This window comes from Typopeltis vanoorti, chromosome 10 (genome assembly GCF_054136105.1).
Source record: "Typopeltis vanoorti isolate ZY-2024b chromosome 10, IOZ_Tvanoo_1.0, whole genome shotgun sequence".
NCBI classification, from domain to species: Eukaryota; Metazoa; Arthropoda; class Arachnida; order Uropygi; family Thelyphonidae; genus Typopeltis; species Typopeltis vanoorti.
The window spans coordinates 3,190,175-3,207,628 of record NC_143558.1 but is presented as its reverse complement, the minus strand read 5'-3'; the positions used below and the strand labels follow the sequence as shown (position 1 = coordinate 3,207,628).

Below are 17,454 nucleotides of genomic sequence, written 5' to 3'. Positions count from 1 at the left end.
TTGTGGTGAGGAAGATAATATACAGACAAGTGACCAAACTGGTGAGAGGCATGGAATCTATTCTATGAAGATAGATTGAAGGTGTGTAGTTTGTAAAGTTGAGTTGACAGTAGAAGAAAGTGAACTTGATAGAAACTTATGGGGAGGGGGGGGTCTATTAGATCAATACAAAAGAAAAATTTTCAATATGTGATTTTCAATATCAATGACTTTCTTCCTTTTACAAGTTCTTTTCTTTTTTGTATACATGTTTCTGATTATATAAAGAAATTATATGTAAAAAACAGTATCAGATCACTGATGAATACTTCTTGTTAAAAGAATGGTCAAGATATATGCTTAAAGATTTCCTGGAGGGACATTGTACTTAACAAATATCCTCCTTTACATGTAATTTTTTTATATAATCAAAAACATATATACAAAAAAAAAATTGTAAAAGGGGAAAATCGTTGATATTGAGACATTGGGCAATATAGAATCTTGTCCTTGGTTTGCATCATTTCTGGCCAAGTAACTACAAGATCAGTTCTGTTCAGAATTGTTTTTTTAAATAAAAAAATAAGGAATATTTAGCAAAGCCATTTTGTGTTTTTGTGTGTATTATACATAGCATTACTTCAAAAAAGTATAACTAATTAAAATCATAAATATAAATGATATTACTTACTGCATTTTGAGGATCTATGTCCAGAGCTTTTTGGAAGGCAGCACAGGCTTTAGCATTTTCTTTCAGTGCCATCAAAGCCATACCTTTTCTGATGTATCCTCTAACTATTATACAACGAAAAGATATATAGAAATAAATATGGAAAAGTGGCAAAGAAAAAAAAATCCAGTTCATATAATTATCCATATTTTGTATTTAGTAAACAAAGTATCACATCTAAGATAACATACATTTAGTTTTACATCTTTAGCATTTAATTCCATTTAAGCAATACACAACATAAGTTTCAAGTCTAACTAATACACACCTTAAAAAAATGCAGTCTTCTGGAAAACTTCCACAATTCAAAACAGCATAATTACATATATGAAAAATACAGCTTTTTATTATGTGGCTGGCAAGAGCAATACCACTTAATGCAAATATATCTGTGATCTCATAGATGATTGCAGTTTATTAAAAATTTTTGTGCTATGTTCCTGTGTAATGTCTTAATGAAAGAATACAAAAACAAGTTTTGTACACTATTTGGGAAGCAGATTAAGAGATTAATAAATATCCCCCCCTCCCCACAAGTCAAACTATAACCGATAGTTTCACTTTGGGGGTATATAAACTAGTTTGGGATATATAAATTAGTCAGCTCATTCTGAGGATATGTTCAGAGCTTTCAATAACAATACAACTTTAATTACAGAGATTATATAACTATATTAATATCAATTCTGATGCTTTTTTTAAATACTCTTGAATATTTTTCCATCCTGATGATAATAATTGTCTCCCATTTCTTTCCACAAGTTTTAGTTTTTTAGTTTTCTTGCATGTACCTTTGCTATATTACAATTTTCTCTGTATTCTCAGAAAGCTGACTTAATTGCCAGGAGCTTTCAATAATATTTCTTCAGATTCTAACTTGTTGAGTGCCGTGCAGTTTTAGTTTTTCTATTCCTATGGATAATAATATTATAACAAGTAAACAATTATATTTGATGGTTTCTTAATTAATGATCCCCACCCTCACTCACACACACACACACACACACACACACACACACACACACACACACACACACACACACACACACACACACACACAGTGTTTCAAGGAGGAATAGTAAATATTTTGATAGGTGGTAGTATTGATTATTCTGAGTAAAATAGTTCATATGAACATGTATCCAATTGTCAATGGATGTGGATATACAGCTGTTTGAAAATGGAACATAAAAAGTTATTATGAGAGGTTACGTTATTATGAGAAGAACGATAAATGACTTATTGTTTGTATTTATTGACTGTTTGAATGATAAAAAAAAAATGCAAATAATTGACAAATACTGTAATTTACAGTTCATAATAAATGTTCAAAAATCCCATCACCAACCTCAATGCACTTTGCAGCTCTTGTGGTAAATAGTAAGTGTTGTTCTTCTGAGGTCACCTTGATGTTCATTTATGAGGGCAGCATTATCTGTAATGTGAACAATCAATTCGTCTCTTGTATTTGCCTTTTCTTTGTATATTTCGTTTTTATTCATCCCCACAAACCAAAATCTAAGGGAAGAAGATCTGGAGATCTTGGTGGCCAATGAAGAGGTGCTTCCAAAAGTAGGAAAAATGCTGACAACATTGCATTGAGGCAGAGGAGAAGAGAATATGTTGAAGGGGATATGTTCCTATAGCTCACATGCTTTTATTATATATATTTTAAATAAATTACATCCTGGTACTTTTTTGAACAGACCTCATACAAGCATTCAAATCAGTTTTAATATATAAACATGGTACCACTGTGGCCGATCCATCATTAGGGAAAGTTCAATTTAGGTATTGTGTTATCTGATGGCTCTAATGTGCAGGAGATCCATCATGCTAAAAGAACATAACAATCCTTGTAGCCATACCAAGGGAACATCCTCCAACAGTAGTAGAAGTTTGTTTTGCAGAAAGACAATTTGGTAACACAATAGGCCCAATCAAGTGATTGCCGATCATATTGCACCACATGTTTACAGAGAAGCAATTTGGAAATATGTTTCTACAGTGGTATGTGGATTTTCATCAGACCACCAATGGAGCATCAGAGCAGTACATACAGTTTCAAATAGCTGTATCTCCACATCCATTGACAATTGGACACCTTCATCATATGAACGTTTTATTATTATTATTATTACATAACACCTCCAGGGAGTCCAAAGACTTATTGAGGGAGGGAACCTACTCTAGAATTCTCCGTCTCCAACCGCAACTATCTTCATCATGTACACCAACAGCATCTACCTTTTTTTAAACAGACAATCACAAACATCCATGCCCATGGTGGGATTTGAACCTGCAGTCTTTTGGCTGGAGAGAGCAAATACGCTAACACTTGGCCAACCAAACTCAGAATAAAACATTTACTCAGAATAATCGACTATCACTTACCAAAATATTTAACATTGGTCTATTATTTGTAGGGTCTCCAAATGCATCAACCTACCTATATTTTTGATCTGGGAAATTTTTCTTGCCATTTTTATTTCACTTGTTTTCTCTTAATCTTTCTCTCATTTTGTTTCAGTGAACATATTATCTTAAATTAGTTATGCTCGCACATTTATGAATATTAATAATGTTGTTTTTTTATATTGCTTCAATATGGTTCTGCCAGTAACACTGTATAGTCACCTTCAATTTTCCTCAATCCCTCATATCCGCAACCTCCAATATCTGATCGTGTTTCTAGCCAAGCTTTCTGTTTATATATTAAAACTGATTTGAATGCTTGTATGAGGTCTGTTCAAAAAAGTACCAGGATGTAATTTATTTAAAATATATATAATAAAAGCATGTGAGCTATAGGAACATATCCCCTTCAACATATTCTCTTCTCCTCTGCCTCAATGCAATGTTGTCAGCATTTTTCCTACTTTTGGAAGCACCTCTGGAACTGTTCTAAAGGAATGTTTTCAGCTGTCTGTTGCATTATTTAATTTCATTTATGGGATGAAACATTTGTCCTTTTAAGTCGAGATTTTAGCTTAGGAAATAAAAGAAGTTACAGGAGGCCAAATCTAGTGAAGGTTAGTGAGGTATGACACTGATGTTCTTTTGAGTTGAATGAGGACTCAGCCTTCATCTATGGGTGTCATAGCCATAAACTTGTCCTGTCACCTGTGATGATGTGCCTGAGGAACATGATCTTTAAATTCCTGAAAAAGTGTAACTCGATGGTTCTTTCGGTCCTGAGTAAGAAGCTGCAGCAATCTTCCTCATTTCCAAATCTTCCATCAGAATTTGGTGGTAGGAACTGAGATTCTTTTCTCACAGGCTAGCTTTTTAACAGTAACAACTGTTGATGACATTTTTGTGAACATGAGCCACCAAATCCCAAGTGAGGGATTTGATGGTTGTCCAGGGCAAGAATCATCTTCAATTGAAGTTGAACTATCTTTAAACTGTTTGAAACACTGATGTCTTTGAGTGGCTTACGCCATTATCCTCGAAAGATCTTTTAATCATGTGATACATTTCTATACCCTCGATGACAGATGCACCTCAGTGCATCTCTCGCTTCACTGGGTGCTAGATCTAGGCTGTGGGATGGGTGTTCAATCTCCTGGAGCACAGTCATGTGAAGCAGTAAACACCAATGACTCAGCATTTCTCATCTCTTCTCCTTTATGGCGTTGTGCAGTAGTGAAGCATAATAATCAGCATTCACAATGGTATTCTTTTTCTTGAAATCAATCAAGAGAATTCTCTGGCAATCCCAAAAGTTTGTTGCCATGATCTTCTTGGTGGACTGAGTGACATTGGCTTTTCTTAGTGGTGCTTCTTTGTTATGTGAAGCTTCTTCTGAATGATGAGAAAGATCATCTTTGATGCTCTCTTTTATACTGTTTAGCCCATCCCTTCATGGTGGAACATGAAGGAGTAGCGTCCCATGAACACCATACAATAGATGTTTGATGGCATTTAGAGAAAGCCCTTTTTTGGTGAAAATCTTTATTGTAGCACAGTACTCAATTTTTAACATTACAACCACTTAGCGTGCGTGTTAGTCAAATGAGTACCTCCACCTGAATGACTGAGGTAGAGAGAAACTGGTACACTAAGCTCCCCATAGATGGGGCTATATGTCATGCATCGTGTTTTAAAACTGATGTGAATTTTGTATGTCAGGCCTGAAACTTTTGGAATCTACCTCATATGTTTCATTAATTCCTGATATTGGGGCACTCAAAAAAAAAAAAACTTGTGTTCATTCATCCATACACTGTGGGCAAATGAGGAGATGCAATGACTTTAGGCTTGTTTCATCATGTGTTACAATCTATATACATTTTTTAAAATAATTAACTACGAGTAGTTGATATCAATTATGAATAATTAAAATCAGGTTTGACTCAGACTGTTTACTAATTAACTGAATATTACCCCAAATGTTTCATAGTTTTTATGGCTGACAGCATCTTCATGAAGATATTTAATATAAAAAACCTGAAATGTTTCCAACAGCCATTATTTCTTTAAATCTAAAACTAATGGACTGACAGTTTAATCATGCATATCATTAGGTGCATAATGCACAGTGTGTACACTGTTGTGCAAATGATGTGATTGCTGACATAAGAGGCATTGAATGATATTTCATACATTAATTAATGACTCCCAGGTGTCACGAAGTATAAATCCTTTGTTTCTGTTTAGTGTGCTGTGTGAGTGGTCATGTAAAATTAGTGATTGTTTTATTGTCTCTGATTTTTGTGTTTTTAGAATATTTAGTATCATTATAACATTTATATTGTTGGCATGGCACCAATGCAACGAACAATGGGGGGGTTTGAGACAGCCCCCCCAGTATTGTTGCCTTGTGGTACATTGTTGGTGCTTCAGACAAAAGAAGCACCAGAGATGAATCACAGGCAACATGAAGCTAATGTCTCAAACAAGGCATCCAAAGGTTTCCAAGCCTCCTGGACTACTTATATTTATGATGAATACAAAACATAAAAAGTTCCGTGCTGGCTTGATCGTCGCTCAGAATAACACGGATCGCGTTGCTTGTTTAGGTGGAGGGCAAGCTTCAAAAAATATGTTACAGTCCCCTAATCAACACTACCTCAAGATATGTTCTCTAAACTTTACGTCATTGCTCACTACATCTCTTTGTGTTTTGGTAAAACCGAAGTCATCGGCAAAATAGCCAAAGATAAAGCAATTGACATCTTGACTCTCCAGGAAACCAAGGCACCAATATTATGGTGGTGACCTACAGGACATCTATAAGGTGACAGATGAGGACTTGAATTGGTTTTCCAGCCTGGACCTTGACCTGTAGTTGGTATGGTGGTGGTTATGGAGTTAACAGAAGATCACGGTCCCGTCTCACCACGAAGACATTATTCTCGTAGTCACTATCATAGTCCTCATCATAGTATCAGCAGAACTCCTCCTGATGTTAGATGATGATGATACAATGTGAAATGGGCTTCCTCTAATGGATCAAGTTTTCTCACACAAGAGACAACTGCTCTCTAATTAAATCTCGGATACAGCTACATTTATGTTGTGAGAACATGCAGCCTTGTCATACTTGTTGCAGCAGGACGATAATTGTCCCCGACTTGATGACAAGTTACTTTTGCTTTATTTTAAAAAAAAGGAAAGACTTAGAAAGCAGGTTGTACCTTTTATGTAATGAACATTTATATGTTAAGATTTTCATCATTTGTTTCTGGAAATTGTGATTGTACTTTTCACTTACTAGTTTCATGTAGCCATAAGCATAAATAAATAAACGAACAATGGCAGCAAAGACCACATTATCAGGCGACATGAATTTGCTAGATATTATTCAGTGCACTGTGCATGAAAAGTCTGATCATTGATCTCAAGCACTTTCATTTTTTCTTGAATAATGTTTTGTATGTTGGAGTTTACAGTTCACTTCTGAAAACTGATCGACTTTCATTTTTGAAATTCATTTTTATTCTACTCAAAACTAATGATCACTATTTCAAGTCTTTTATATACTCCTGTGTTCACAATCAGTGTGAAGCTTCAGTAACAAGCAATAATAACCTTTGTTGCACATTTTGTTATCGTGAAACATGGCAATGGTGATAAGTACTATGTCCTGAACCAGAAATTCTGTAGGTACTTACCATTATTATTACCTTTGCACTTTTCTCCAAATTTCCCCAAAACATTTCTATATGTCTAGTATTCAATTCTATTCTGCTGTTTTAGATCTTCAACTAAGACTAATTATCCCTTATATCAGCCTTTCTTCTAATGACATGAAAAATTTCTCTTCTACTTCCTAGTAGAATCTCCTGTAGGACCATATGCATAACATCACATCATCCAATTCTAGATTATGATGTCTGCCATTCTAGAAGATTATCCTTGGGTTTAATTTTTGAATAATATAGATATTCTTTCCTTTCTGTGATCATTTTTTCCCTAATAGATCTTGCAGTTTTCATTTAGAGGTTTCATCTGTTTTTTTTTCTCCTTTGTTTTTTGCAACACCAAATAAGTGTTATAGTTCACGAACTAGAATCTAATGTATGATAGTCTTTATTATGCCATTCCAGCATTATGTTAGCATGCATGTTGAAGCAATTACAGTCCAGTAAGTGTTCGCAGCAGTGTAGATCAGCATAAATAGCACAAGGAACAAGATAGGAACCACTCTTATCATTGTACCTTTTAAGGGCTGGATTCTTATCCCGAGAGAGAGAGAGATCTTAGTTCCCTCTCAGTTACAATTCAAATGTTTCTGCAATAACGTAGTCAAGTGCTCTGTCTTACAGAAGTCATAATTTGTGTCCTGAAGATGCTGGTTAGAAATCCAGCAAAATATCAGTAACACAATAAGTTTTGTTCCCCTGTTGGTGTTTATACCATGAAGCATCGATATCAAAAATTACCAATACTTTCATTACACTCACATGTAAACCTTCTTGTAAAACTATTCTTATACTTTAATTAAAAATTAGTTTTTGGAAGGCAAAAATTACAATAATCAAGTTATTAAAGTTGGAAGTTTATCAACTAACCAGAAAGTTGATAGACGTTTTTTCTTGGCTATGTTACCAATTATATATTTGGTTTAATCCTTTATCTAAGTGTAAGCAAACAAAGTTTGCGTCTAAAGTATTTTCAGGACTGGGGCAACTCGTAAAAAAAGGTGGTATAAGTTCTCATCACTTGCCTTAGTATCCAATAATGCAAAACACATCTCCTTTTAGACATGTATAATGCTATGCATTAAAGGAAAGGTCACTACCAGACTGGTTTCGACTTTTATTGAGGTCTCATCAGTGGGAGCTACACCAAGAAGTGATACCAAGGTTGGAGTAATGCAGAAGTCATATTTCCATATGCCAGCTGCCAAAAGGTGTCACATCTTATTATTAAAATTCCCTGGATTAGAGATAAGCTGATGGAAGTTTTTTCACTTGGTTATGCTACCAATTATATATTTGGTTTAATCCTTTATCCAAGTGTAAGCAAACAAAGTTTGCGCCTGAAGTATTTTCAGGACTGGGGCAACTTGTGGCAAAGGCAGCATAAGTTCTCATCACTTGCCTTAGTATCCCATAATGCAAAGCACATCCCCTTGCAGACATGTATAATGCTATGCATTAAGGGAAGGGTCACTATCCACACTGGTTTCGACCTTTATTGAGGTCTCATCAGTGGGAGCTACACCTAGAAGTGATACCAAGGTTGGAGTAATGCAGAAGTCATATTTCCATATGCCAGTTGCCAAAAGGCGTCACACCTTGTTATTAAAATTCTCTGGATTAGAGATAAGTTAAACTTTTTTTGCTTACACTTGGATAAAGGATTAAACCAAATATATAATTGGTAACATAGTCAAGTGAAAAAACTTCCATTAACTTATCAAGTTACCTTTTGGCAACTGGCATATGGAAATATGACTTCATTATTTCCACCTTAGTATCACCACCTCTGAGTCTGGCTCAAACTGATGAGACCTCAATAAAGGTCGAAACCGGTCTGGGTAGTGACCCTTCCCTTAATGCATAGCATTATGGGATACTAAGACAAGTGATGAGAACTTATACCAAATTTGCCATGAGTTGTTCCAGTCCTGAAAATACTTCAGGCGCAAACTTTGTTTGCTTACACTTGGATAAAGGATTAAATCAAATATATAATAGTTAACCAGAAAGTGATGATGTTATCAATGTTAGAGTAAGTACAATAGCAAATATTCAAATTTGCTGTTGTACTTCAAATATCAAATTTCAATTCCCATTTAACTACATAATAAGAAACAAATTCATGGTATCTCATAAGACCTTCTACCTGATGGTTAATGAAATCCAAACATTGAAATGCTGCAGCAGTGAAATTCTCAGCTAATGCTACAGCAAACATTTCATTTATTAACTTATTTCATTTTCAGCCAGATTTTCAAGGGCTTTTCAGATTACAGCCTAAACAATGTTTAATGTGTCTAATTATTTAGAGTTTAGCAAGAGTAAATACGAAATGTAAAATATCTATTTATGTATGATATCTTACCAAATTCTGGATCTAGCCTAATACACACTTCACAATCTTTTAATGCTAGTGAAAATTCTGCTAATTTCTGGTAACAAGCAGCTCTATTGCTATGAAGTTTTGAATTTTCTGGATTACGTAAAATAGCCTCAGAATAGTGCTTTATTGCATTTGGATAGTCACCTAAAAACAAAAAAATGATTTACATCTGGTAGTAACTCATAACATGAAAAATGCAGTAACTTCATGCACCCCTCCCCCCAATCAATGCCATAACTGTATATGCATGGTATTTAATTTATAATTTTTCTTTAAATTGAAGGAACTGAACTAATTCTAAATTTATATGCTAATATAGGCAATTCTCAATAACGAAGAGTATTTCTTTAAATCTGAGACTAACACACCTAAGGAACTGAAATGATTCTAAATTTATATGCTAATTATAGGCAATTCTCAATTTATTAAACATTAGCTGCCAGGTATGTAAAATTCTTAACTTTTTTCTATTGTATGTTGGTCAACTTTGATGTTTTACTTGGTCTGTTGCTCAGTTTAAGAAGTTTGTTTTATTCTTATTCAAGTCCAACTTGTTTTTTTTCCAGCTGTCATACAAAACTTCTGATTATGATTATATCAGTTTTGCTGATATTAAATATCATGTGCTGGTCCAGATTTTCCAAATGTGATGAGATTCCATTTTATTTCTTTCTTTTATATTTGTAACCTTTTTCATAATCCAATGACTCCAGAGATTGTGAAACTATATCTCAGTCTGTTTCCAACTATTTGCTTTTTTATGCATTATTTTCACATATTAGAAGCTGTAGAATTACTGATAAATATCCATAAATGTTAGGTATAAGGAAGTTCCAAACTTTATATTCTATTCAATTATAGTCTTTAAAGTAAAAATGTGTTGTATAGTATACTTTTTTTTTCGTTAAATATCAGCCCTACCAGGGCTGATATTTAACAAACGTGTCCAACTTCCACCTATTCTACTTCTAACTTGATTACCTTAAGAGCTTTTTTCTAATTTTAATTCTATTTTTATCAAATTGTATAATTTTTTATTTTTTTTCCCAGATATAGATAATAAAATATTCCACTTCAATTTTCAAATTTAGTAAGCTTGTCTTTCTTTGAAATAATGGCTATCAAAGTTTCTTTTCATATCTTTTTAATCTAGGGCACTTTATACTTCTTTTATACTGTTTATACAACTTCTTTAATGATCTTAAGCATTTCTATTGCTACATTATCATTGACACATTCCTATTCTTTGTCTTCTCGATGACATTTATTATTCATTTTTAGATATTTATTCTGATGTAATATTTAAATATATCCACAGAAAATTTCTTCATCATTACTATTGTCAGATTCCCAGAGAAGCAAGGAGTCATCAAGGGAGGCTATACGTCACCCACATCGGTTGTCATACCCTTCACACTAGATACACTCACTAGGTCAACAGGCAAACTGTTCCACTCACTCGCAGTTATACGAGAGAAAAATTCTAGCTCTCACCCCTTTTCTTAACCATAGTCATTAGTCATGAGGAGAGGACAAGACAGTATTACCAGGGATGCTCTCTTGTCCTCTCCTCACCATCTATATAATGAAAATTTTATAAACCAGTATTCTATAACACCCTCTCAAGATTATAGACTTCTATCATAATTCTCCCCTCTTTCTCCTGTCTACCTATGCCTGCAGCACACACATTCTCAATCCATATTCTATAATCCTGACATCTTTAACACTTCTTATGTCCTTTTCACAGCTTCTTTATCTCTACAAACAAGGTGAGACAAATCTCTGCATAGTAGTTCATGTGCAATCATATCAAAGCCTTGTAAAGAGGAAATAACTTCCTTACCCTTACATGTCAATATTCATTTCAATATTACAATTATCCTTTAGATTTTATTGCAATTTTTGAAATGTGATCCTTGAATTTGAAATTTCTGTTCACCATGAACAGAAATTTCACATTCATGAATCTGATAATAGTAGTGACGATGAAGAAATTTTCTGTGGATATATTTAAATATCACATCAGAACAAATATCTAAAAATGAATAATAATGGCACAGAGAAGACAAAGAATAGGAATGTGTCAATGATAATGTAGCAATAGAAATGCTTAAGATCATTAAAGAAGTTGCCTTTGATAATTTGGAAATGATCTTTTTAAAGTGCCAGAGATTAATAAGATCTGAAAAGAAACAGTGTCAGTTACATCTTCACCAATATAATATGCCGTTAGATATCTCCTCATGCCAAGATGCATAACTTTACATTTACTACCATTGAATTAACAGCCATTATCATTTGCCCACACCATACTTCCAGCCTATTCAAATCATTCTGTAAATGTATATCAAGTAGCATCTTTGACTGCCCTGCCTATCTTTGCATCATCAGCAACAACTGAAGCTCTCCTGTCAGGTCCTTTCCAATATCATTGATATACAGATTAAACAATGATCCAAGGACTGATCCCTGGGATATATCATTGGTGTCACCTTAAATCTGGCAGATTCATCCCTCCCCACATGCCACTTTCTGATACCTGTCTGTCACTCACTTATCCAAGCCAATTGTTTACATTCCAATCCCATATCCACTAGTTAATGCAACAGCTTTTCATGTAGTACCCTATCATATTTTTTAACAAAGTCCAACAAGTACTACAATGTATCCATTCCCTTTCTCAGCTATAACATTATATAATACGAGCAAATTGTTCAAACATGATCTCCTTTTAGTAAAGTCATGCTGTTTCTTTAAAATAGAAAAACAGAGAAGAAAAGAGATGGTAGTGCTTGTTGGAAATAATGATTTAAGTAGCAACAAATATAGTACAAAAGAGGATATGAAAGGCTTGATGGAAGAAGCAAGAAAGAAAAGGGAGAAAGTAAATCTGGTTTGTTTATTACTGAGATATGACAGTAATGAGTTAAGAAGGAAGGCTCTAATAGCAAACGATTCAATGTGCAGATGTGAAAAAATTGGTGAGTTTTGAATGTGTAGAGAGAGAGAGTGGATGGTAGCAAAGAGCTGTATAAAAGGGATGGCCTGCACGTGAATGGATTCAGCATCATATGCCTACAGAAATTATTTATTGGAATAAGACCTAATACAGAGAGTCAGGGAAACTAGATCTTGGGAGGAATGCTGATGGTGTATATATAAGCTCAGCTAGAATGTGCAGACATAGCAATACGAATGTCACAGAACATAATTCAAGAGAGTTACCCAACTGGGACTGTAGATTTTGGTATAAGAAAAAGCAAGGAGGTAACTTGTTATGCCTATACACATGCAAGAAGTATCAGAAACAAAGTAAACGAATTTGCTGTAGTAATTATCACATGTTTCTTACATCTAAAATCTCCAAGTGCTCTCTCCACCTTTTAACAATCTGTAGATAATGAGTGTTATACTGACTTAACTGTCAGTATAACACTCATTATCTACAAACATTCCAGACCTTTTATTAACCAGCTCTTTTTCCAAATGCATGAGATTCTCTCAATAATTCAGACCATCATTTTGTCCATGTTTCTTTTCTAATTAGCAGCCATCCCCAGTCATTTTTTGATGAACCTTTGTGTTTATCTTTTAACAAAAAAATTTATAATTATCTTTGGAATATATGCTTTGAAACCTTCAGGGTCAAACTTGAAATGTTCAAAAAATACATGCTACTCTTCTACTGCCGTGTTAATACTACAATAACAAACACACTTCATTAGTACATTATCTCTGATAGTGAGCAAGAGACTGAGTCAAGTGTAGATGTGTGACAACTGCTGCATGATTGTACACATGCACAGCTTAGAGGGAACAATATGTATATTATATTCAAGTAACACATACATACACACACACACACAGTGATTCCACAATTATCTGACCAAAAGAATGCACCTTCAATTAACTGATTCTTAAATGCATTTGTGTATCAACTGACCTCTGGTACTCATCATCATCTTCCTATTTTGTATTAGGCCTAAGGGCATGTTACGGCCTCATTCCACCTTTTACCTCGTCTTCCAACTGCTCTCTTCCCCACGGGCTTGTATTCAAGGATTTGTTTGGCGATTCTACTATTGTCCGTTCTTTCAATTGCTGTTTCATTTCCATCTATAGTTGTGGATATATTCTATTATTGGTTGTTCATTCATTTCTTCCATGATTTCTTTAATGATCTTACAAGGTGTATCCTGCGGTTCTCCTCATAAATCTCATTTCTGTTACACTTATTCTTCTCTCATCTCCTTTTCTGATCGTCCATGTCTCACTTCCATAAGTCAACACCGGTCTTGCCAATGTTTTATAAGCTCTAATCAAAGTATGTTTTTGTACTTTTGAAGGTTTAAAAACTTGATTACAAATTTAATATTGAAATTTGTAATTTTCATTTCAATGTCTTTTTCTTCTCTGTAGCGTAAATGATATCCAAGGTATTTGAAGGAGTTGAACTGTTCAATAATTGTATTGTTTAAACAGATTTTACTTCTTATTGGTTCTCTTCCTTTAAAGGCAAGTACCTTTGTCTTCTCTTTTGAAATTTCCATATTAAATTTTTTTTACTATTGATTAAGATGATGGATAGAGCATTGCAGATCAGTTTCAGAGGTTGTAAGTATAGCCTGATCATCTGTAAACAGTATTGTGTCTATATTAGTGCATTTGTTGTCCGCGCGGTTAGCCTAGTGGCTTTGTGCTTTGCAACCATATGCCTTGGGAAGGAGTGTGCTAGGTTCGATTCGAGTCCACGACGTGAGGAGCTTAAGGATCTTCCTCAGTCATAGCCAAGTTAGCTGGTCTTGGGCGTCGGCAGCAGGGTTTTTTCTGCTAGTTTATCTGGGGTTTTTCATCCCGCAAGCAGGCAAACCGGCCCCGTGAACACACAGTTACAGTCATAAATACTTAAGACAAGGAAGGCAACGGGAAACCACCTTGCTCATAATCATCTCTCCCTAGAATGGTAGCATATAGCTACCCTCCCCCAGCCATATGGCAGATGGGAACCAGAAGTGCATTTGTTAAATTGGGATATAGACCCCCCCTGGTACTGTACCATGTAATTGGCCTTCAGGTATCCAACTGGAAAACTACTCTTTGGCTGTGGTTTGATAATCAAAGGATTGCTATATTCAAAATTCATTAGTGTTAGTTAATTACTGATTTTGTGGGAAAGCACTGTTCCAGTGATTATCAAAATATTGAAAAATAAATTCTCTGGAATGCTGTTCCTCTGGATGTTTGGATACCTCTTGCATATATGATCCATTCAAAAGTATTTTATCCTTTTCTACCTTTTTTGTTTTTAATGTCTGCATTAATTTTTAACTCACCACAAGAATGATCTGGCATATTTGCAAGTAGGATATTGCATTCTATATGAAATTTTCAAAGTGGGCATTGCTACTCCTAAGAGGAACTAGGAATCCCATGACTTTTAATGAGTCTAGAAATGCCAACTAGCCCCATCAGGTAATAGATGACCTTCACTGCCCAATAAAATAATAACACCATCTTGCTTATTATAGGCTTGAAGCATCTAATGCCATATTTGTCTCTAAAGCAAGGATTCTAATTTGTGCCCTTCCCCCCCCCCCCCATCTCTTCTCCATCAGTGTGAATGAAGACCTTCAAAGGTATGCCAAAACCGCCACCATTTTGAAGGACATCACTACAACTATCACATATTACTGACAGGTTTGGGTCTAAGTCAAGAGGCTTCCCAGTTAAGTGACACAATACTATACACTATGCCAAGACATGCCTGGAGGGAGAAGGATCAAAGGAGTGATATGCAGAAGGCACTGCCAAGAACATGTTATAGTAAGCGGACTGGCTGCTCTCTGCATAGGAGCCATTTCCAAGAGCATCTCCTCTCACGTCATAACTTCATTCTTTCATTGAAGTCTGAATCAAAAATGACATACAACACTGACTACAATCTCCTTCGAACTGATCAACAAATAAAGTCAAACTAAGTACAATATACAAAACATGCCAGAATCCCTAAAAAAGAGAAAACTTTCACAGACCACTTTACCAGCATTGGTATAAACACCAAAGCAGCTGAAGAAAACACGCTTACAATAAGTGACTTGACACGAGACCCCCCCCCCCCCCCCAACTTCACACACAGTTTCATACTTGGCCTATGCTAAAGCACAAAATAAATGCAAAACAACTATCAGCAAATCCATATCTGACTACATAAAGGCCAGTAGCAGAAAATGACCTGTCCTAATGGAAGCTATGCTTCTGGTCCCTTGTAAAGACCACTGGGCATAACTTCTGCTTCTCTCTCTTTCTCTCAATCCCAACATACAAGCAAATGAGCACTATATATTTTTTTTTTGGCATAAAAGGTATCAGAAGAATACTAAATAACTCAGACACTAAAAAAGTCTTCTGGTCCCAATGGTATCCCTGATTACACTCAACACTGTGCTCCATAGCTAATCCCATCAATATTACCTTGTTAATCTTTTATACTCAGCTGACACCTATCCAAATGCATGGAAACAAGCATAAATCCCTATTCGAGAGAGAGAAACAAGACTGCTACCAGACTACAACCAATCATGAAACATCGCCCAAATAATGGAGAAAGTCATCAGTCAATTTCTCCGTTACCTAGAGGCTTACCAGTTGATCCACAGCTCCTAGTATGGATTTTGCAAATACTATGGAAAAACTTGCAGAAATATGTACTCTCTTGACATTTACAGAAGTGCTTATTATTATGCCAGGCATTAAGGCCTGCCAATAAACTTATCCTTTAGTCTACCAGCCACCCACTGTAATTGTGTAGCCAGGTTTTTTTCTCCGATTATATCCTGCTTGTTATGGTGGATGGCTCCCTTTCTCTCTTCAACCACTAATCTAACACCCACTATAAGAGCAGGATACGTTTCTTACTTCTATAAGTGAAGTTTTTTTAAAATTAAATCACAAATGCTTTGAGTTTTATTGATGGTTTTACCAATGTAACTTTAATAACCTGACTTAAAAAAAAAATTTATTTTTTACACGTTATGAGCAATTACAATAATCTCATTTATTAAATATACATGGCAAACCTACCCTTCTGATAACATTCATTTCCTTTATTTTTTTCTTCCAAAGCTTTTTCAGGGTCAATATATGCTTTCCTTTGTTCTTCTTTGATTATCTTTTCAACCTGAAATATGACAAGCTATAATGATTTAAAAAATAAAAACTAATAAAATTTTTTAAAAAAATGCAAGACAGTGGGACAATCATTAGCTCAAAACATGTTTTTACACTACTGTATTGTAGACATTTTTTTTGTTTATTATTAATCCCACATGACAGGTCGCAAAACCAATAACACAACATTGCCTTGTATGGACACCTTAACAATCTGCCATGCCTGACAAAAGCTGTGGATTCTATTCATTGAGGGGAGGAAAAAAAAAGAAAAAAAAAGGTGGGAAGCCTGTTCCAAAGAACAGAGGTCTACAAAATTAATACGGCATGATGTGAATAGTTCATGGATACTGTGAGAGACAATTTGTCTTAGTCTTCTATACAAGTGTTGGAGGAAAGGCCGACACCTGCCTTATCTTCAGGTGATGCCACCACAGGAATAATATGATTTGTGTTTATAATGCTTTTAAAATAACATACAAATTAAGTAGATGACACAGTTTATTTAGCATAAATTTACTGTACAAGTATATAAAAATAAGTAAAATGTATGTGATAAGTTTTATAAAATATTCCAAATTTTTTTTGTATTACGTTATCACCCAGCATAATATGCCAACTTCTTTCCTCACTATTATTTTTACAGCTATTTCGCCTGCTTTCGTTTAGAAGTGCCCCTTTTTTGTGTTTTCCCAGAAATAATACCTATAATTCTTTCCTTACTACTGTGTCATTATTGACTGTTTAATAAGCAGCTACAATCGACAATTTTTTTTTTTTTTTTTTTTTTTTGCTGAAATCAAAGCAAGTCAGCAATGCACTTATAATTTTAATGAATAACAGTGAAGAAATTATTTCTGTCATCAATGAAGCTATGGTAATGCTGATGATCACTCACTTGTTGAAACTGGTATTGTATTTAGCACATTCATCAAATGTTTCAGTTTTTTTTTTTTTTTAAAACCAGCTTTTGAACTGGGTATTTCTGAAATCCAAGAACTGCATCTCTTTCATTTAAATGAAGCCTAATTGTTTAACTC

The 17,454-nt window shown here is 34.7% G+C and overlaps 1 protein-coding gene across 2 annotated transcripts in view; it reads right to left on the bottom strand.

Annotated features, from left to right (window-relative positions):
* Stip1 (Stress-induced phosphoprotein 1) overlaps positions 1-17,454 on the bottom strand; it is a 205,291-nt gene that overhangs the window by 24,326 nt on the left and 163,511 nt on the right. For both annotated transcript variants that reach the window (XM_090398793.1, XM_090398792.1), the window contains exons 9-11: positions 16,328-16,424; positions 9,227-9,388; positions 671-774 (exon numbers count right to left, since the gene is read on the bottom strand). In XM_090398793.1, the coding sequence (XP_090254919.1) occupies positions 671-774; positions 9,227-9,388; positions 16,328-16,424 (363 nt within the window). The remainder of the gene's footprint in view (positions 1-670; positions 775-9,226; positions 9,389-16,327; positions 16,425-17,454) is intronic.